The 22,659-nt window shown below is 38.6% G+C and overlaps 1 protein-coding gene across 2 annotated transcripts; it reads left to right on the top strand.

Moving 5' to 3' along the window:
• Positions 1–3,531: 3,531 nt before the first annotated feature.
• Positions 3,532–22,606, top strand: CHEK1 (checkpoint kinase 1). 2 transcript variants are annotated; one of them, XM_012101865.5, is made up of 13 exons: positions 3,532–4,095; positions 4,356–4,440; positions 6,183–6,406; positions 7,743–7,807; positions 7,902–7,971; positions 8,893–9,081; positions 9,479–9,583; positions 11,423–11,518; positions 14,007–14,115; positions 14,311–14,488; positions 15,062–15,193; positions 18,310–18,411; positions 19,821–22,606. In XM_012101865.5, the coding sequence occupies exons 2-13, from the start codon at positions 4,376–4,378 to the stop codon at positions 19,914–19,916; spliced, it is 1,431 nt and encodes a 476-aa protein (XP_011957255.2). In that variant the 5' UTR covers positions 3,532–4,095; positions 4,356–4,375; the 3' UTR covers positions 19,917–22,606. The 2 variants fall into 2 exon arrangements, with proteins under 2 accessions (XP_011957255.2, XP_004019567.2); XM_004019518.6 differs by having other exon boundaries at positions 3,532–3,606.
• The last annotated feature ends 53 nt before the right edge of the window (positions 22,607–22,659 follow it).

A 22,659-nucleotide genomic window follows, 5' to 3' on the forward strand; every position in this document is an offset into this window, starting at 1 on the left:
TGAGTTAGTTCTTTGCATCAGGTGGCCAAAGTATTGGAGTTTCAGCTTCAGCATCAGTTCTTCCAATGAATATTCAGGACTGATTTCCTTTAGTTTTTTTTTCTTTTTTTTTTTTTTTTTCAGCAAAGTAATGTCTCTGTGCTTTTGAATATGCTATCTAGGTTGGTCATAACTTTTCTTCCAAGGAGTTGATTTCCTTTAGGATGAACTGGTTGGATCTCCTTGCTGTTTAAGGGACTCTCAAGAGTCTTTTCCAACACCACGGTTCAAAAACAACAATTCTTTGGTGCTCAGCTTTCTTTATAGTCCAACTCTCACATCCATACACGACTACTGGAAAAACCGTAGCTTTGACTAGACGGACCTTTGTTGGCGAAGTAACGTCTCTGCTTTTTAATGTGCTGTCTAGGTTGGTCATAACTTTTCTTCCAAAGAGCAAGCATCTTTTAATTTCATGGCTGCAATCACCATCCGTGGTGATTTTGGAGCACCCCAAAATGAAGTCTGTCACTGTTTGCATTGTTTTTCCATTTATTTGCCATGAAGTGATGGGACCAGATGCCATGATCTTTGTTTTCTGAATGTTGAGTTTTAAGCCAGCTTTTTCACTTTCCTCTTTCACTTTCATCAAGAGGCTTTTTAGTTCTTCACTTTCTGCTGTAAGGGTGGTGTCTTCTATATATCTGAGGTTATTGATATTTCTCCTGGCAATCTTGATTCCAGCTTATGTTTCATCCAGCCTGGTATTTTGCATGATGTACGCTGCATATAAGTTAAATAAGCAGGGTGACAATATACAGCCTTGATGTACTCCTTTTCCAATTTGGAACCAGTCTGTTGTTCCATGTCCAGTTCTAACTGTTGCTTCCTGATCTGTATACAGATTTCTCAAGAGGCAGGTCAGGTGGTCTGGTATTCCTATCTCGAAGAATTTTCCACAGTTGTGATCCACACAGTCAAAGGCTTTGGCGTAGACAATAAAGCAGAAGTAGATGTTTTTCTGGAAATCTCTTGCTTTTTTGATGATCCAATGAATGTTGGCAATTTGATCTCTGGTTCCCCTGCCTTTTCTAAATTCAGCTTGAACATTTGGAAGTTCACGGTTCATGTACTGTTGAAGCCTGGCTTGGAGAATTTTGAGCATTACTTTGCTAGCGTGTGAGATGAGTGCAGTTGTGTGGTAGTTTGAACATTTCTTTGGCATTGCCTTTCTTTGGGATTGGAAAATAACCTGCAGTGTATAAACTTAATCCTTTTGTTTTCAGTTAGGTACCCAAGACTTAACTGGGCCTGATCCTTTGCAGTTTAGATAACCATGTATTTTCCCTCTCAAGTCTAGGACCTACTTTAGAGAGAGGCATTTCCTTCCCTACAGAGGAAAGGGAGGAGACCAAGGATGTGTTTGCTTCATAAATAGTCCTTCACCATCTTTTAGCCCCACCTTTGCCTCATTTAGGACTTCCCTGGTGGCTCGGAGGTTAAAAGCGTCTACCTCCAATGCGGCAGACCCGGGTTCGATCCCTGGGTCAGGAAGATCCCCTGGAGAAGGAAATGGTAACCCACTCCAGTATTTTTGCCTGGAGAGTCCCATGGACGGAGAAGCCCAGTATGCTCCAGTCCATGGGGTCGCAAAGAGTCGGACACAACTGAGCGACTTCACTTCACTTCTTGCCTCATTTACCACCAGGGATTCCCTGGCGGCTCAGAGGATCAAGTGTCTACCTGCAATGCTGGAGACCTGGGTTTGATCTCTGGATTGGGAAGATCCCCTGGAGAAGAAAATGGCATCCACTCCAGTACTCTTTGTCTAGAAAATTCCATGGATGGAGGAGCCTGGTGGGCTACAGTCCATGGGGTCACCAAGATTCGGACAAGACTGAACAACTTAACTTCACTTTTGCCTCATTCAGTTACATGTATGTGTGTGCTCAGTTGTGGAGTGGATTGCCACTTCCTACTCCAGGGGATTTTCCCAAGTCAGGGACTGAGCCTGTGTTTTGTTGTTTCCTGCACTGGCAGGTAGATTCTTTACAACTAGGGCCACCTGTAAAACCCCATTCAGTTACATGTTGTCATATAACTAATTGAACTTGAATCTCTGGGCAATTCTAAGATGGAATTTATCTTCTTTCATCTATGTTATTGTTTTTTCATCTATATTTGTAGGTTATTGCCTTTAAAAAGTCTCCTTTAAAATAGTAAACTTTATTCCATTCTGAAACCTTACTAAAATACTAAATTTTAATAGTAAATATTAAGCTAAATTAATGGAATATTTTAATATTTACTGTTTTAGTAAGGTTTCAAAAAGGAACAGAGCTTTTTGTATCTATTCCCCCATATGCTGTCTTTAGCTGATACTCTGCCTGAAATGTGTATACCTCATTTTTTTTTCAGGGTAAGATACCTTTACTGTATCCAGACACTTCGCTTCATATTCTTTATTTGCAACAGGCCGTGCAGAAACTAGAGAAAGTGGAGTAAACAATCTGGAAAGCTTACATGAAACCTCAAGTGTGGTTGAATTTCTGTGTTCTGACTTGTTTTTTGTCCCTCACTTTAAATCCAGTGTGTGCATTTTTGTACACTTGTTTTACCAGTATCACAATCAAGAGCTAATTATGTTAAATGTATGCGGCCCAGTTTTAAGAACTGGAGAATTTGAAGATACCCTTACTTGCTCCTTGAGTTCCTAGTCTTTACTGTCGAGAGGGAGTATCTGTTTCAGTTTTTCCACACTGTTTTGTTCTCTAGCCAATCTCTTTCCCAGAATTTACTTTCCCACCTAAACTGGTTATTCTGCTTTTAAACTATGCATTGTAAAAACGCAGCGTTTTTGCTTATACAAAACGCTGTTTTGCCTGTTTCTTACACATTAAAGACAGTGGGTAGAACTAAGCCATGCAGTTGCACTTCCTTCAAAAAGGCTGAGTTGGAGGTATTGTTTTGGTGCCTGTTCGGACAAGACAGGGCAGAATTGGTTTTCCTGACATCTCAAGCCACAAAAGAATAGCTTTCTTCACCCGGATGCCTTCCCAACCACTGCTGTGTGGCCAGTGTTTGATGCATCTCGCTCACATCACAAAGTTCCTTTCATTCTAAACAGGATCAATTCTCAACAGCTGTTCCCAGCTTCTAGGCTCCAGTTTTACCTGGGCCGAGCTTTATAGTCACTGAAGCAGCTCTTATGGCGTGTGATCCTGGTTACCCTGCCAGGCCACGGGGCAAGGTGCTCGGGGCTTCGGTGGCGGGCAGCGAGCTCCGCGGTGCCGCTCTCCCCGGGAGCGCGAGGCCGGAGGGCGGAGTCCCACTTCGCGTTTGGGCCCGGAGGTCATTCGCAACCGATGCAGTCCGCAGTTCCAAAACCTCCCAAAACCTCTTCCGCCCGGATCTCGTCCCGATTCCAAAGTAACCCTGGTCTCCGCCGGCATGGAGGACCAGCCCTGGCCCCAGGCGCTGCCAATCTGCAGATCCGCCGGGCCGGGAACGCGCACCTCTCTGCTTTACGGCAAGGGAGCGCGCGTTTGCGACAATGTGACGCCAGCAACTTTTGGCGGGAAAAGCCCTGCATTTGGATTCCTGTGGTGGCGGGCAAAGGACGGCCTGGTGAGGAAGGGCGGCCGGTAGAGTGGGAAAGGCTCCTGGAGCTGGAGTTCCGGGACTACATGATTTAGGAGGGGCACGGTGACAGAACGTTCTCGGTTCCGATCCCAAAGGATCGGAGAGGCTCCCTCGGAGGGGTGGTTTCGGAGGGTGGAGGAGTATGGTGGCGGGGGTCCCCGTTGTACAGGGACTGGAGAGAAGCCGCCTCTGCTGGCTGGGAGCCCCCAAGGTTTGGGGCCCGGCGGTCCGCGTGCCACCCAGCCCTTCCGCTTCTTGGGGCAGTTTGGCCCCGCCCCGGGCTCCTCCTGGCCTTGGGGACGGGGTGGGGGTGGGAATTGGGAGTGAGTGGGTGGGGAGGAGTGGCTGCGGTCCCCGCGGTTATTTCCTCCTCCACTAGCCCTCACCCCCTTACTCTAACCCGAGACTTCACTTCTCGCCCCCTTCACCAGTCCCCGCCGTACAGCACTGGTCACCAGCTCCTCAGCGTTGCTGGTACATTTCCTCTGCCTCCTGGAAAGCGGGGTTTTAGCTTTGGGTTTGCGTGGCAGTGGGGCTTGTGAGTTATCAATCAAATGCCGCAGTTCAGGATACTTGCTCATGCTTTAAAAGACTTGGATAAAATACGGATGATGTGAAACCAGGAGCAGTGATTTATCTCGGGGGAATCACGGCAAGAGGCGGAGCTCAGAGGCTTTAGAAATGATTGAAGCTCGTCCTCACCAACCGTCTTTTCTGGGTTCCTGCCCTTACAGCCGCGGGACTGAGTGGAGTCATGGCAGTGCCCTTTGTGGAAGACTGGGACTTGGTGCAAACCCTGGGAGAAGGTGCCTATGGAGAGTGAGTCTGAGTCCGTTTTACCCGCCTTTACACTTGCTTTGGTTTTCTGTCTCCTTTGAGTACATATTCATTGTCCAGGAATTGTTCAACACTGTGTCGCCCCAAAGAACAGATCTTTGCATGCAAATTCCAAAACTTTGTGAGACTGAAGGTACACAATCTTTTGTAAGAGTTAACGGTTTGTTTTTTCTTCTTTTTTTGGGGGGGGGGGCGGGGTGCAAAACAGAGCAAAGCAAAGCATTTTTTCCCTAAAATTTAGAGATTTCTGAAATCGGTTTTTCCTCCCATATAGTCTTTCCTGGGGTTTAAACATAGTGGTTAAATGAGCAAATGAACATTCAGACTCTGGAGCCACATTACTGACCTTTGTTTTGTGAAGCTTAGGCAAGCTTTTTCTTTTTTGGCCGTTCCATGGCCGTTCCATCCTGCTTGCAGGAGGCGGACCAGAGATTGAACCTGTGCCCCAAGCAGTAGAAACATGGGGTGGGGTCTTAACCAGGGGACCACCAAGGAAGTCCCTAGGTGAGCTTCCTAAAATCCTTGTGTGCCTGTTGCTTCAGCTGTAAAATGGCAATAATAGTACATATCCTGTAGGTACTTAGAACATTTACCATAGACATGTATAGTATCAAATTAATAAATGTTAGGTAATGTTACTAAAATTAAATGACTAGAGCAAGAATGAAATCTTGACATTTGCGACAACATGGACCTGGAGCGTATTATGCCAAGTTTAAATAGGTCAGGCAGAGAAAGACAAATACTGTATGGTTTCACTTACTAGGTGAAACAAAACAAATGAACAAAAGTAACAAAAGAGAAACAGAGTTAAAACAAACAGGTGGTTGCCAGAGGGGAGGGTGGTGGGAGGAGAGAACTACTTGTACAAGCATACAGTTGCAAAATAAGTCTTCAGTATGAAATGTACAGTTGGAGAGTATAGTCAGTAATTATGTAATATCTTTGTATGGTAGCATATCCTAACTAGACATAGAGTGGTGATCATTTTGAAATGTAAAGAAATATCAAATCACTATTTGGTAACAGGAACTAATCCAGCATTGTAAGCCAATTATACTTCAAAGACAAACAGACTCACAGAAAAAGAGATGAGATTTGTGGTTATCAGAGCAGGGTGTAGGGGGAGGGGGATTTGGGTGAAGATGGTCAAAAGCTACAAACTTCCAGTTATAAGATAAATAAGTTCTAGAGATGTAATGTACAGCATTCTTAATATCAACACTGCTATATGTTATAGATGAAATTTAAAATAGTAAATAATGAGTTCTCATCACAAGGAAAGTTATTTTTTCTATTTTTAAAATTTTTTATCTGTAAAAAATGATAGATTGTCACTAAATTTATTGTGATAATCATTTCAGTGCTTTATGGCACTTATATCTCAGTAAAATTGGAAGAGAAATTAAATGAATAGAGCATGTATATGTGTGATGTGGCCTAGAATTGCTGTTATTCCATTTTTAATTTATCAAGTGTTTATATATTACTTTTGGATGTACAACATAATGACTTCTTTGGAGCATTAGCTATTATACTTCACATTTCAGAAAGGAGTATTATCTGTTGAGGACATGGCAGAAACCATTCCCATGGTTTCTTCCAAGTGGCGAAAGTAATAAAGGTAAAATAGTTTTGGATGAGTTATGTTTAATCTTTTGAAGTTTTAAAAGAAATACAGGTCAAATGTCTGGAATATTATATTTCTTCCTTTTTCTTTTTAGAGTTCAACTTGCTGTGAATAGAAGAACAGAAGAAGCAGTTGCAGTGAAGATTGTGGATATGAAACGTGCCATAGACTGTCCAGAAAATATAAAGAAAGAGATCTGTATCAATAAAATGTTAAATCATGAGAATGTAGTGAAATTTTACGGTCACAGAAGAGAAGGCAATATCCAGTATCTATTTTTGGAGTACTGCAGTGGGGGAGAACTTTTTGATAGAATAGGTATGGAAAAATTTTCAGATAATTCTTCTGCTAAATAAGTTTTTAAATTTGTCTTTTAATCTTGGGGCTTCTGTTTGTTCACTGTCCATTCAGAATTGCTTATGCGATAGTGAAACGAGTAAATTTTTTTGTTTTTGCAACTTATGTCAACACTGAATGCATATGTAGAATCATCAAAGAAATTTTCCCCCAAGTTGTATAAGTGATTTTGGTTGGCATTTCTGTTTTGTAGAGTTTAAGAATGATAAGCTGTGGTTTCTTGGTGCGTGAAGTATCATAAGTGCAATGTATTGTATGCCTATGCAGTTTTAGACATTCTAGTCTCATGAAATTGTTGCATTCATTTATAGATCTGAAATAAGAGGTTATTATATAAGTGAAATAATTGAGAATTTTATAGGATTTATATATATATTAAGTACTATTTTTGCTGCTGCTGCTAAGTCACTTCAGTCGTGTCCAACTCTGTGTGACCCCATAGACGGCAGCCCACCAGGCTCCCCCTGTCCCTGGGATTCTCCAGGCAAAAACACTGGAGTGGGTTGCCATTTCCTTCTCCAATGCATGAAAGTGAAGTCGCTCAGTCGTGTCCGACTCTTAGCGACCCCATGGACTACAGCCTACCAGGCTCTTCCATCCATAGGATTTTCCAGGCAAGAGTACTGGAGTGGGGTGCCATTGCCTTCTCTATTTTTTGTTTTGCTACTTAAGATTAAAAGTCTTGATATTAAAGAATACTGAGAATTACATAAAATATTCTGTGGACTTAAATTTATTATTTAGATGTATTAATAGTTGAAAAGTGATTATTAGAATCTCCAAAAAGATGTATCTCAGAAAAGAATTGAGTATAAAAGAAATCAATTCATAGACATGCATGGCTTTGTGGTGTGAGAAATTATATGAAATTTAAATTTCTTGTATATTTAGGAAATCGGCTTAGATTTGCTAGGCTTCCACTTTGACAATTACATTTCAGGAGTAGAAAAAAATATTGGCATAGCATTTAGAAGAAATCAGGGGTGAATTTGAAGGATATAAATCATAAGTAGTATAAGTCGGGGCTTTCAAGGTATATCTTGCATTCTTGATTTGGGTTATATTTTGTTATTCTCTAATTTTCCTGTGATGTTAATTTATTTTTGCCACTTAACAGTTGGGGAAATGTGAGTTGTTAGCAATATATGTATTAGTGGACTCCAGAATAATTTCATTGTAAGCATTAGATTCTCTTTGCAAAAGTGCGATCATAGATGTTAAACTTTAGAATTAGGAAACTATGTGGTTGATGCCTGACTATATTTACCTGATAAACTAACTTTCACAATTCTTATAGAGCCAGACATAGGCATGCCTGAACAAGAGGCTCAGAGGTTCTTCCATCAACTTATGGCAGGGGTGGTAGGTACAGTGGTCTCTTTTCCTTTCATTTAAAATTAGTCTTAGTGAAATAAGTTACTCAGTTCTGGTATGCTTCCCTCTGCTTCTCTTTTAGGTTTATCTGCATGGTATTGGAATAACTCACAGGGATATTAAACCCGAAAATCTCCTATTGGATGAAAGGGGTAAGTTTAGCATTTTGTCACTGCTACCAAAATCATTTTAATACAAAGGCGGGATCAAGGCTTTTGCATTACTGAAACTTCAGGGCAGCTTCTTAATCTGCCACTCAGTTACGGTAAATATTCAGTAAGTATAGTTAAGGTGAAAGTTCTGCCTACAGTTTGTGTGTCTTAGAGGTGGGAAGTTAGAGAGGAAATTTGCTCTTCTTATTTGTTTTTGTGCAGAGTTCCTCCTCCTTTTATAAACATAGCCACCTTGATGAGAAGCTCTGGAGGTCTGTGGATCTTGAGTTTCTGTGTGTCTTTATATGCTTCCTTCCAGCCAGCTGGGTTTTTACATCTCTGAGAACGTTGTGCCTAGAGTATTATTGATACCTCGTGCCTCTGCATAGCCGGGTGAGGACATGGCTCTGCTCTCAGTGTTTAAGTGCTCCTTTCTAGAAGACCCTTTTGACTCCAGGATCTTCCTCTAACCTGGTCCATGCTGTTTGTATATTGACAGTATTTGTCTTAAGTTAATAGAAGCCGTGAGGCCTTTTTCTAGTTTTAGTTATATGATGATGTCTTTTATTTCTTCTTTATTACAATTTGTTTTTGATCACTTTAAGGTAGAGAAGTTCCACAAATCTAAAATAACACCAGCAGTTTTCCAGTAAACCTTGACTCCTTTAAGTATTTGTGTGTGTGCTCAGTGGCTCAGTCAGGTCTGACTCTTTGTGACTCCATGGACTGTAGCCTGCTAGGCTCTTCTGTCCATGGGGTTCTCCAGGCAAGAACACTGGAGTGGGTTGCCATTTCCTCCTCCAGGGATCTTCCCTGCTCAGGGACTGAACCCGAGTCTCGTGCATTGGCAGGTGTATTCTTTTGCCATTGCACCACCTGGGAATTTACATTCAGTGCCATCGGTTTTTTCCTTTGACTTAGATAACCTCAAAATCTCTGACTTTGGCTTGGCAACCGTGTTTCGGCATAATAATCGGGAGCGTTTGTTGAACAAGATGTGTGGTACTTTACCATACGTTGCTCCAGAACTTCTAAAGAGAAAAGAATTTCATGCAGAGCCAGTCGATATTTGGTCCTGTGGAATAGTACTTACTGCAATGTTGGCTGGAGGTAAGAGCTGTTCAATCATGATAAAATTCCTGTCCTTTGGAAAGCCATGTTTCCTGTACCAAAATAAATGAAATAAATCATGTGATAGTATGTTAATATTAACCTATTTATAACTAAGTTGGAACTTTTAATACCAAAGATTTAAAACAATGATTTATGTGTAGCTATTAAATGAAATATCATAGTAGCACTCTCTTAAAATTATGTGAACACTTTTCGAAATAGTAAGACAGAAGTGGATTATCTATCTTAGAAGTGTCTTTAAAATTTCTTAAACCATATTTAATTAATTTGAAGAAAACTTTTAATGGATTTGTGTCACTGATTATTTTCCCTTAAAATCATTACTGTAAAATGATTTGAACATTCAGAAAACCGAGTCTTGTTTCCTTTTTAGAATTACCATGGGACCAGCCTAGTGATAGTTGTCAGGAATATTGTGATTGGAAGGAAAAGAAAACATATCTCAACCCTTGGAAAAAAATTGATTCTGCTCCTCTAGGTAACTGGGTTATTTTGATATAAAGTACTGATTTCCTGGATAATGAAGCCTAGTGCTGTTTGAATGTTTTTCTTACCTATATTTTTCTCTTTAACTTTTAATTCATTATATAAATAATACATGATCTTTGTAGATAAATAGAAAAATAATAAATAAAATATTAAAAATCCAACCCTATAATTCTAGTACTCAGAAATAGCTTCCTTTAATATTTTGATATCTGCTTCTGTGTTTTGTAGTAGAAAATATGTAAGTATATATGTTTGTTATATATGTATATTATTTATAAGTATATTTGTTTTCACAAAAAAAATGACATCACACTATACATGTTATTTTGTAAACTTTGTGTGAGTGTGTGTGTTAATGCTAAGTGAACACTTTTTCATGATATACTTGTAAGTATTCATCACTATTTTTAAAAGCTGTGATGGTATTCTGCTATATGGACTTGCTTTACTACACTTCTCCAGTTCACCTTTTTAGAGATTCAGAATTGTTTCTAATTTTTCACTGTTGCGAAAGAGGTATGATGATCATCCGTATACCTTAATCTTTGTACAGACGTCTCAGTTATTTAAAGTGAAACTCCAGAAGTGGGATTGCAGGGTCAAAGATGTATACATTGTTTAATTGTTACGGTTTACTTTGTCAAATTGTTTTCCGGAAAGTTTATACCATTTCATCACAGTCTACCTAGTTTACATTTAAGCTATTTTTTGGCTACACCTTGAGGCATACAGGTCTTTGTTTTCCCACCAGTGAATGAACCTGTACCCTTGCAGTATAATCAGTGAGTCTTAACCACTGGACCACCAGGGAAGCCCCTTAAACATTTTTCTTTTTAACTAATCTAATAGGCCTACCTATAAGAAATATATTCTAACTTAAACATTTTTATTTTAAATTTAGTATCAATGAAGTTGTACATCCATTATGGATTTATTAGCTTTTTTGTCTATTTTTGTGGACTTGTCTATTTTGCTCATTTTTGGTAGGAAGTCTTCCTTTTGTTCTATATGAAGTTTTTAAGAAAATATTAGTGTCATTATATCATTGCATTTGTTACAACTATTTTTGACAGTTTGTCATGTATTTTTACTTTGTTATGCTATTTTAACATACAGAAGTTTTATATTTTATTTATTTAAATCTAGTATCTTGTCCTTTTTGATTTCTGACTATATTGTCATGTTTGGAAAGGTCTTTTCTAACCTCAACAGTAGAAAAAAAATTACCTATGTTTTCATGGCTTTTCTGTTTTGTTTTGTTTTCCATTTAAATCTTTGGTCCATTTAGAAGATTCGTTTAGTGTTGGGCGATGTATGAATTCTTTATCAATCAAATTAAGGTCTCAGGATGATTGTTGCTTTTATCACTGTCTCTTAAAGTTATTGGAAAGTAAATTTTCATTATAAAATTGTGTGAATGAGAACTTAATATGACGTGTTAGAACAGTGAAGTTTGGTATTGAAAACGGATGAGGTTTTTTTTTAATCTTTGTGTAAATAGGGGTTTTCTGTTTTTTTTTTTTTTTTTTAAATTTTTTATTATCTTTGTGTAAATATCATCAAGTGGAGAGAAACATTTCCACCTGGCTCTTGTTCTATTTGCAAACAACTGAGAGTCTGATCTGGGAAGAATATTCAAAGATATAGACAGTAGCAAGGAATAATTGCATGAAATTCAAGCAAAATTTAGTGGCTTTGTTTTCTCTTCCCCAGAAGTAATATTTGGACATAAGGAGAGCAATAGAGAATGTGTGTTTTACACCACAAGCTATAGGCTTTTCTAATCTGCATGACTCTTATAAATGTTGTCTTAATATTTTGTTTTCAGCTCTGCTACATAAAATCTTAGTTGAGAACCCATCAGTAAGGATTACCATCCCAGACATCAAGAAAGACAGATGGTACAACAAACCATTCAAGAAAGGTAATATGCTTAAAATACAAATTTTTTTAAAGTGGTTTTTTTGGTGTGTGTGTGAAAGAAAAGGTACTTGTAAAGTCAGCATAAGTCAACAATACAAGATAGCTGTGGTCTCTGTCCTCGTGGAGATGATGGCCTCTAGTACAAAAAATAGAAATATAAAAAATAAGTTTTAGTTTATTAATAATTATAAAGTAGAAAATCAGGATACTGTAGCTAAGAATTTGACCAAGTCTTTTTTTTTTTTCACCTTTTTATTTTGTATTGGAGTATAGCTGATTAACAATGTGGTGATAGTTTCAGGTGAACAGCAAAGGGGTTCAGCCATACATATACATGTATCCATTCTCCCCCAAACTTCCCTCCCACCCAGGCTGCCACGTAACACTGAGCAGAGTTCTCTGAGCTATACAGTAGTTGACCTAATCTTAAGTGACAGAGAACGCTTACCTTGCTGAGGAAATAACATTAAATCTAAGATTTGAAGATTAAAGGAGAGCTAGCCAGATGAGCAGTAGCAAGACAAGTGGCAGATTCCAAACACGGAAGCAGCGTCAGGGATGAGCTGGTGGTGAGAAAGTAGTGCATCTGAGGGGCTTGAGAGAAGGCAGGTGTGGCATGGACCATGTCTAGCTGGTTCAGCATTACATTACCAGTGCTTAGTACAGTGTGTAGTCCATTGTAGGCATTTCATAAATGTTCATGGAGTGAATAAGTGAGTAGAGAAGGAGGGGAGGGAGAGAGATTTGAGATGAGGTGGTAGACAGGAACCAAGCCATGGAGGACCTTATAACCCATGCTAAGAATCTTGGGCTTTAACTGAAGGCCATGGGAAAACCTTTTGGGAGATTTTAAGCAAGAAAATGACATGCTTATATATTTGGTTTTAAAAGATCTTTCTAGAATTTCAGATTCTTTACCACTGAGCCACCAGATCCAATTGGGAGGAAGATACTAAAAGTCTAAGAGAGAGGGAAGAAAAAAGCAACAAGGTCCCTAAGGAGGGTATGGGCTCCTTTTCAAGTGGAGAAATAAACATTTGATGGGAGGATGGAAGGGAAGAGAGGACAGGTAGGAATGCAAGTAAGTTAGATTTGGTAGTGGCAAATCGAGGGAGCTTCCAATAACTGAAATGGGAGATATATGTAAGTGATGAGGTACTGGAGGGTGTCTTGGTAATTTGGCAGGAGTACAGAAGTTTTGCCGGAGAAGGCAATGGCAACCCATTCCAGTACTCTTGCCTGGAAACTCCCATGGACGGAGGAGCCTGGTAGGCTGCAGTCCATGGGGTCGTGAAGAGTCAGACACGACTGAGCTTTCGCTTTCACGCATTGGAGAAGGAAATGGCAACCCACTCCAGCATTCTTGCCTGGAGAATCCCAAGGACTGGGGAGCCTGGTGGGCTGCCGTCTATGGGGTCGCATAGAGTCGGACACGACTGAAGCGACTTAGCAGCAGTAGCAACAGAAGTTTTGAAAGAATCATTATGGGGAAAGGAAGAGGAAACTGATTAGAGAAATGTAGCATAGCCTGTTAGGGGTGAGGATCCAGTGGAGGGGAGTAGCTGTGAATTTACAGTGGCATCCTATTCTCTATAATGATTATTTTCCGTAAAGCTTTTCCAAGGGAGTGATAGCTTACGGTGAACGATCTTGGATTCATGATCTTCAAAGACGATTTATCTTTGGGACCAGGGACCAGCCTTGATCACTCAAGAGCTTTTGTATAGCAGAGTTTTATTAAAGTGAAAAGGGACTGAGAAAGCTTCTGACATAGACATCAGAAGGGGGACAGAGAATGGTGTGTGCCCCCCCCCCCCCGCAACAACATACATCTTAAATTAATAAGATTAGAACAAACAATAGAAAGATCTTACCACTCACCCCCATAATACACATTTTAAGATGATAGGATTAGTCAGAAGGTTCTTATTAAGGAGAAACATGTCATTGAGCAAGATACATTGTTATATTGACTAAGACAAAGCAATGTAGAAAGAAGGTTTGACCTTTTTTTCTTGAGAGCCCCAGACTCCTTTCCCCTCCTTGGAAACCTTGGACTTCTTATCAACCTACCTAGGAACTGACTCTCATGAGCAAAGAAGGTTGAGTAGAGCAGATTCATAACATTCATTGTCATTATCACAAATTATTTTTTATTTTAAAAGGTTTTGATCCTGTTACTGTGTCTCTCAGTCATCATAGAACATTTTTCTGTTACCAAAAACGGTACCATTGAAATGACTGCCTTAACATTGACACTGTGCACTTGGGACATACTTATAGGCCAAGGTTTATAAAATGTGTAGTTTGCACAATTTGACAAGTCAGTCCGAGTCAGAAGTTCCTAACCACATTTCTCATAAAATCATGTAGAAAGAGCCACTATCTATTGTGTAAGTATTTTGTGTTTAAGAAATGAATTTAAATATGGTTTTTCTTCTTCAAGTTGCCAACTGGGAAAGCATTTGTATTTATGTTATTTTTTTTAGGGGCAAAGAGGCCCCGGGCTACTTCTAGTGGTGTATCAGAGTCTCCTGGTGGATTCTCTAAGCATATTCAATCCAACTTGGACTTCTCTCCAGTAAACTGTGCTTCTAGGTAAGGTCACTTAATAATTAATAAAAGATCAAGTAATTGTTGGATATAATAGTCCCCATGAAAAATAATCCATGTATATAATGTTTTCTGAAGATGAATATAATTTTTTTCAGTGTGAGAATGATAATGCCATATAAGAAAGGCCTAAAGAACTTTATTTAAAGCTATATTTTTCTCCATATAATAATGCCTCAGTGAAGAAAGTGTGAAGTACTCCAGTTCTCAGCCAGAACCACGGACAGGCCTTTCGTTATGGGACACCAGCCCTTCATACATTGACAAACTGGTACAAGGGATCAGCTTTTCCCAGCCTGCTTGTCCTGATCACATGCTTCTGAATAGTCAATTGCTTGGCACTCCAGGATCCTCACAGGTAAGGGAATTTAGTTCCTCAAATAAATAACGAAACTCTATTTTTTATTGTCTTAAAGTCTTTTTTTGTCAATTTAAGAAATACATTGTTAACACTTGATACAGATTTTCTTTTTTTGACATGGAGGAGAGAACTAGGGGAGACTTTTTTTCCCCTAATGTTTATTTGGCTACACCGGGTTTTAGCTGTGGCACACAAGATCTTCAATCTTTATTGCAGGATGTGGGATCTAGTTCCCTGACCTGGGATCAGACCTGGGCCCACTGCATTGAGAGTGCAGAGTCTTAGCCACTGGACCACCAGAGAAATCCTGAGACTAAAGACTTTTTTTCTCTTTTTTTTAGCCACATCATGGCATATGGTTCTTAGTTCCTTAACCAGGGATTGAACCGTGGCCCCTGGCACTGGAAGCAGAGTCCTGACCACTAGGCTGCCAGGGAATTCCCTAGGGGAGACAATTGTACATAAGAATCTGAAGTCAGAGAAAAGAATTTTCAGGCCAAATAGCTATAGTATGATTACTTTGGTGGTAAATCTGATAATTTATTCAGCTTTCCTCTATTCGACTTGTAGAACCCCTGGCAGCGCTTAGTCAAAAGAATGACACGATTTTTTACCAAATTGGATGCAGACAAATCTTATCAATGCCTGAAAGAAACTTGTGAGAAATTGGGCTATCAGTGGAAGAAAAGTTGTATGAATCAGGTATGTTTCATTGATTTTTGTTAGATCTTTTCCTGAAGAAAAATTTAAAATATTTGAGTAAAAAAAAGAGCTATCATTTTATGGTTGATTCATGTTGATATTTGGTAGAAATCAATGCAATACTGTAAAGAAATTATCCTTCAATTAAAAATAAATTTTAAAATGCTATCATTTTATGTATATATTAAAAATATAAAGTAATTAGTTTAATTTGAAAAAGAAACCATTGAAATTTAAGTACAATGTTTTTCCTTAAGAACTAGTATTTCTTAAAAGACTTCTCTAAGGTTATTACAAATACTAAGAGATTCAAGTCTTATTTTCTTTAAAACTATGCGTTATACTTAAATTGTAACAGCAATGAGCTTTCTTCTGTGAAAGATGGATCCGTTAACAATTCCATGCTTCCTCCATCTTCCCTGCTCCCAATTGCCGATTTTTGTTGTTTACATTGTTATAGCGTATTTATAATATTGACATTCTGATCTGTCTTTAGGCTTTTCCAAAGTCTTACAATTGTGAAAAACAAAGAGAAAGGAATATTTTGTATTAAAGGAGACTAAGACAATCATGTAAAAAAGAAGTAAACATGCTTATCTAGGTTTATAAGACCAATAAACATTTGTGGTTATTTATTGTAGGATTCTTTCAGTTTTTCTGTAGATTTGTAAACTTTCAAAATTAAAAGTTAAGGGAAAATGTTACTGTGAGGAAACCTGAAGCCAACCTGAAGCCAGCCTGATTATCCTCTCACTTATATAGATATCTTACATTTTTTTTTTTAGGTAGACTTATTGAGATAAACCTCACATGATAGAAAAATTATCACTTTAACCATTTTAAAATGTACAATTTAGTGGTTTTAAGTATATCACAGGATTATGGAGTTATCACCATTTAAATCTAGAACTTCCCACTGCCCCCCAAGTAAACTCTCTACTAATTAGCAGTCATTCTTCGTTCCTTCCTCCCTGTCAATCGCTAATATACTTTCTGTGGATTACCTACTTTTGGGCATTTCATATAAATTGAATCATATAGTATATGACCCTTTGTGTTTGTCTTCTTTTACTTAACGTAGTATTTTCAAGGTTAATTCATGTCGTAGCATTTATCAATACTTTATTCCTTTTAATGGGTGATTGATAGCCCGTTATATGAATAGACTGTTTTGTGTAACCATTTATCTATTGATGGACATTTGGGATGATGTATCTACTTTTTGGCTGTTAGGAATAATGCTTCTGTGAGCATTCAGGTTTCTGTGTGAACACAGGTATTTTAGTTTGCAAGGGCCATCATAACGAAATACCATAGAGTAGGAGGTATTTATTTGTTTATTTACAGAGATTTATTTTCCTACAGTTCTAGACACTGAAGTCCAAGACCAAGGTTCTGGCAGGGCTGGTTTCCTCTGGAACCTTGGCTTTTACATGGCCACCTTCTTGCTGTCTCCTATGCTTTGTCCTCTCTGTGCACACATCCCGTGTATCTGCCACTTTCTGTATCCTGATTGCCTTTTCTAATGAAGACACCAGTCAGATTGGATTAGAGCCCTCTGAATGGTCTCCTTTGAACTTAGTCACCTCTAAATTAAAAGACACTTGCTCCTTGGAAGAAAAGCAGTGACAAACCTAGACAGCATATTAAAAATCAGAGACATTATTTTGCCAACAAAGGTCTGTATAGTCAAAGCTATGGTTTTTCCAGTAGTCATGTACGAATGTGAGAGCTGGACCATAAAGAAGGCTAAGCACCGGAGAATTTATGCTTTTGAAATGTAATGGTGCACAAGATTCTTGAGAGTCCCTTGGACTGCAAGGAGGTCAAACCAGTTAATCCTGAAGGAAATCAACCCTGAATATTCATTGGAAGGACAGATGCTAAAGCCGAAGCTCCAATACTTTGGCCACCTGATGCGAAGAACTGACTCATTGGAAAAGACCCTGATGCTGTGAAGCACTGTAGGTACGAGAAGGGGACAACAGAGGATGAGATGGTTGGATGGCATCACCAACTCAATGGACATGAATTTGAGCAAGCTCTGGGAGATGGTGAAGGACAGGGAAGCCTGGTATGCTATAGTCCCTGGGGTCACAAAGAGTTGGATACGACTGAGCAACTGAACAACAACAACTGCCTCATTAAAGAGGTCTTATCTCCAAAATAGTCACATTCTGAGGCATTGGGAATTAGGACTTCAACATCTGAATTTTGAGGAGACACAGTTTCAGTCCAGAAGATGTTTTCAGTTTCTTTGGTATATACCTGTGATCAGAATTTCTGGGCGTACAATAACTCTTGTGTTTATCTTTTTGAGGAACTGCCAAATGATTTTTCAAAGCAGCGGCACCATTTTACATTCCCACCAGCCATGTATGAGGGTTCCAATTTCTCTTCATCCTTGTCAACATTTGTTATTGTCTCTTTTTAATGAAAGCCCTCCCTGTGTGAGATGAGAATTATTTAAAATGTTTTTGTACTTTGGGCTGGGCTTAGCTAGACAAATCTGCTGATCTTAATTTGGGCTTATCCATCCAGCTGAAGTTGATGGCTTTTCTGTGCCTGATGGTCCAAGACAGCCTCATCCACTTTTGGGATCTTGGTGTTGGCTGTTGGCTGGGCCTTTCTTTCCATGTCAGTCTTCTAACCTATGCTTCTAAAACACTGAATGTGGAAGTTGAAAGACTTTTTAGAACCTTTGCCATCTTCTGATCACCGTTATAGCTTTTTACCCAAAAACCTAGCCTCCCTTTCTTTCTTCGGTTTTAATAATCTTGTTTTCCCTCTCATTCTAGTTTCCTTCTCTTTAATTGTTTCTTCTTTCAGTTGTATTTTGATAAAACACTAAATTTCTTCTGTTGCTAAGCATTCACATAGACTCGATTCCCAATAATGCGCTGCATTCTGTTTACACGTTGGTCTGGGTGGACACACACATACCCATCGGGAGTGGAAAAGTCCTGGAAGGAATGGGATGTTTGGCGGCACTGCTCCTATTGTAAAAGCTTTTCTCAAATTTGCATCCCAGTGGTATCACTGAACTGAGATTATAGCTTTTATTTAGAGTATTTTCTATCCACACATATGCTTTAACCTTATTTTTATTGTCTTAGGTTACTGTATCAACAACTGATAGAAGAAACAATAAGCTGATTTTCAAAGTGAATCTGGTAGAAATGGATGAGAAGATCTTAGTTGACTTCCGGCTTTCTAAGGTATATAGATTAGCACATTTTTTAAGAGAGAAAACTTCGTTTTGTTATTTTTTAAGAAGTATTACATGTTCATTTTAGCAATTTTAAAAACACAAAGTGTAAAAAAGAAAGTAAGAATTGAGTTTAATTTTATCATCCATAGAAAACAGATTTATTTTTGATATTGTATTAGAGTAACCTTACTGTTACTTGTAATACGTGCTATATGGAAATACTCATGTGGAGATTATTTTTACTGGCATTATATTTTAGATATATGTTAACTTGGTTTTTTTTAAGTTAATATTATGAACATTTGTTCTTGTCATTATCTAGTCTTCCAAAACAGTTTTTCAAATAACATTCCTTGTTATAAGTTTTTGGTTTTTGTGTAATCTGTAAATAACAAAGAAAATAAAAATAGTCATAGATTATTTTTATCTTTAATTACCTTTGGCATTTTGTAGCATTTTAAGCTTTCTCTTATTGAATTTGTATATAGTATTTTTCATAAAAATTGTGATTTGTCAAAATGTTTGCACATGATAGTTAATGAACCTTTATCTGTTATAAGCTACTTTGTGATTCATACTCATATACAGAGTTTTATTCACATTTCTGATTCTCTCTGTAGAAATTAGTGGTTCTGAGGTTATAGTTTTAAAGCCCTTGATACATAAGACCAAAATAGCATTTTCTCTATTTCCTGAAAGATTGTACAGGGCTCTGAATGAGGCTGGAAGAGTTGGTCACTTTCTTTATATTGGAGTTGGTCACTTTCTTTATATCCAGATGCTTGATATGGAATTAAATTAAGATCCTAGAGTAGTGAAAGCCTTCTCATAACTAAATCATTGGCTTTGTTGCCACAGTGTTTTGTCAAGACTTAAGTGTAGTTGTGTAGCTTATTTTTAGTTTATAAACTCCCAGTGCCTATGAAAAACAGTGACCTAGGTCCAGAGCTATCAACAATTGAAATGAACAAGATGCCATTGGTTTCTGCTCTCTGGGCCCAGTGTAATGGGCCCAAAGTCAAGTCAGAATTATTTATGTAGCCGTTTCTTCTACATGGGCTTCCCTTGTAGCTCAGCTGGTAAAGAATCTGCCTGCAATACGGGAGACCTGGGTTCAGTCCCTGGGTTGGGAAGATCCTTTGCAGAAGGGAATAGCTACCCACTCCAGTATTCTTTCCTGGAGAATTCTGTGGACTGTATAGTCCATGGGGTCACAAACAGTCAGATACAACTGAGTGACTCTCACTTTCACTTTTCTTCTATGAAGGTGTTTTGTCTTTGTAAGAGGACTTGAAGATGAGGATAGCTGGACATATCTATGGATGTTTGTCTCTACGTACCACTAAAGAAAGTTTGATTTTGTGGCATAGTCTTTTTTTTTTTTAACATAAGTTTTGGATATTATTCCTAATATAGGGTGATGGATTGGAATTCAAGAGACACTTCCTGAAGATTAAGGGGAAACTGAGTGATGTTGTGAGCAGCCAGAAGGTTTGGCTTCCTGTCACATGATAGATCCACTGGTTCTGGGATTCCTGGTGAATATAGTGCTGCTATGTGGACATTATTCTTCCTAGAGAAGATTATCTATTCTGCAAACTGCAAACAATAATCCCTGAAGAGTTGTCTTCCCTCTAGCCAAACGTTTTCCAATTCTTTTGTATATTCTTCATACAAATAATAATCTACATCTTAACTGTAAGTGAAACTTTGGGGAAAGGGTAGATAGAATTCATTTAGATATTCCTTCATTTGCATTTAGCATCTGAATTGAGACCCGCCTGGTGGAAACCATGCTCTGGGGTTACATGAGTTTATCAGCTTTTATACCAATATTATTAAAAATGATACTCTTGTCCCATTCTACCAAAACATTTGGTCCCATCCAAAAAGTACATATATCCTGCACATTGACTTAATCACATGGATAAATTAGTTAAAAAAAAAAAATTGTTATTTGTGGGACAGTAAATTTATCAGTCAGTCTGTGAAGTGAAGCTAGCTTCAAAATGTATACCCCAATATTTGTACTTAAAAGGGCCTGACCAGGTACATAAAGCTGTTTGTGAACAATAATTAAAATTGCAAGTAGGTATGTTTTTTTCTGGTATAGTTAATACGTATGATTGGTCTTTCAAATAGAAGTTGAGCATAAACTCTAGTGCTTAACTACCTTTACTTGGAATTACTGTTGCACATTTTAATTATTTTTCTATATTATTTTCTACTTTCACAGCCATATTTTAATTCTTTATTACATAAATAAATTCTTTTTTGAAAATGAATAGCTAACTCTGTAAACTCATTGGTGACTTAACTTCTAGATGGTGAGGAATGAAAGAGGCTGGAGATGTAAGAAAGTAATGGAAATTGATCTGATTCCTGTTAATTTTCACCTATTAATTTTAGTAAGATTTTGTTCTTTCAGTGAAATATATATTAACATTTGAATGTGTTAGATTGGGTCCCAGTATTCCTGTTTCTTGGTGGTTTATAAAAATTAGCCAGTTATTCTAGTCTGAAGCCAACATGAAACTTTATAGAGTTTATCATATATTGTATATCTTGGTAAATGGTATTATTGTGGTATAGCTATTGTTTTTCCAGTAGTCATGTACAGTTGTGAGAGCTGGACCATGAGAAAGACTGAGCACCAAAGAATTGATCCCTTAGAACTATGGTGTTAGAGGAGACTCTTCAGAGTCCCTTGGACTGCAAGGAGATCCAACCAGTCAATCCTAAAGGAAATCAGTCCTGAATATACATTGGAGGACTGATGCTGAAGCTGAAACTCCAATACTTTGGCCACCTGATGCAAAGAGCTGACTCATTTGAAAAGACCCTGATGCTGGGAAAGATTGAAGCCAAGAGGAGAAGGGGACGGCAGAGGATGAGATGACTGGATGGCATCACTGATTCAATGGACATGAGTTTGAGCAAACTCTGGGAGATTGTGAAGGACAGGGAGGCTTGGTGTGGTGCAGTCCATGGGGTCAGAAAGAGTCAGACATGAGTGACTGAGCAACAACAACAACCCACAGGAGGAATAAATTTAAACCTATAGGCAACTTCTAAGAATTAAGCCAGTACACTCTCAAATAAGAAATTTTGTTCTTGAGAATTGTCAGGCAGGGAATTCTCTGGTGGTCCGGTGGTTCAGGCTCCAAGCTTCCACTGCAGGGAGCAAGGGTTTGATCCCTGGTTGGGGAGCTAAGTTCCCACATGCCACACAGCATGGCCAAAAGAATAAAAGAAGAGAGAGAATTGTCAGCCAGCCATTGGTAACTCTCATAAACAAAGTTGTCCCTGGCTTTGACCTCTCCCCGAACTCCAGACTTTCACAGCCATGGTCTACCTGACATTTCCCCTTGACTAATACTCATCTCCTGACCAAATACAACTTTTGATCCCTGTCCTCCAACCTATTCCTCCCTAGTTCCCCGCACCTCAGTAAATGCCACATTAACCCCCTAGTTTCTTAAGCCAAAACTCTAGAAATCATCCTTGATATGGTTTTCATACTCTGAATTCAGTTCAGCAGCTCCTATTTAATTCAGCAAATATGTACAAAATAGGGCTTCCCAGGTGGCACTGCTGTTAAAGAACCTGCCTCCCAATACAGGAGACATAAGAGACTCAAGTTCAATCCCTAGGTTGGGAACATCCCCTGGATGAGGAGGAGGGCATGGCAACCCACTCCAGTATACTTGCCTGGAAAATCCCATGGATAGAGAAGTCTGGTGGGCTGCAGTCCATAGGGTCACAGAGTCACACACGACTGAGCCGCTGAACAACAGCAGCATATGTACTCCCATTCTGTGACTTATTTCACACTTCATGTAAGATTGTAGTTTTAATGTAGTTCAATTAAGACTTGCCTCTGTCTAGCAGTTTTTGTTTCCTACTTAAATACTCATTCCCTACTTCAAAATCATGAAGATTTTCTTTATGTTATCTTCCAAAAGCTTTATAGTTTTGGCTTTCACCTTTAGATCTACAGTTTACCCGAAGATGATTTTTGTGTATAATAGGAGGTCAGGTAGCATTTTTTCCCCATATGGCTATCTAATTTAGCACTGGTGAAAAGATTATCCTTTCCCCATGGGTCTTCACTGATGTGCATCCAGTGTTCAGATTTCCAATTCTTACTTTTTACGGTTTTTTTGAATCAGGATTGAAATAAAGTCCATACTAGAAGTTGACTGATGTCTAAGTTGCTTTTGGTTCCAAGTTCCCCCTTTGTTCTCCCTCTGTC

The sequence above is a fragment of the Ovis aries genome, chromosome 21 (assembly GCF_016772045.2).
Source record: "Ovis aries strain OAR_USU_Benz2616 breed Rambouillet chromosome 21, ARS-UI_Ramb_v3.0, whole genome shotgun sequence".
Lineage (NCBI taxonomy): Eukaryota > Metazoa > Chordata > Mammalia > Artiodactyla > Bovidae > Ovis > Ovis aries.

Bases quoted from the DNA above. Each gene is read 5' to 3' on its own strand.
- CHEK1 (XM_012101865.5), top strand. From the start codon at position 4,376: ATGGCAGTGCCCTTTGTGGAAGACTGGGACTTGGTGCAAACCCTGGGA. The intron at 7,972-8,892 runs GTAAGTTTAGCA...CCTTTGACTTAG, and splicing joins TCTCCTATTGGATGAAAGGG to ATAACCTCAAAATCTCTGAC. The intron at 9,584-11,422 runs GTAACTGGGTTA...TTTTGTTTTCAG, and splicing joins AATTGATTCTGCTCCTCTAG to CTCTGCTACATAAAATCTTA.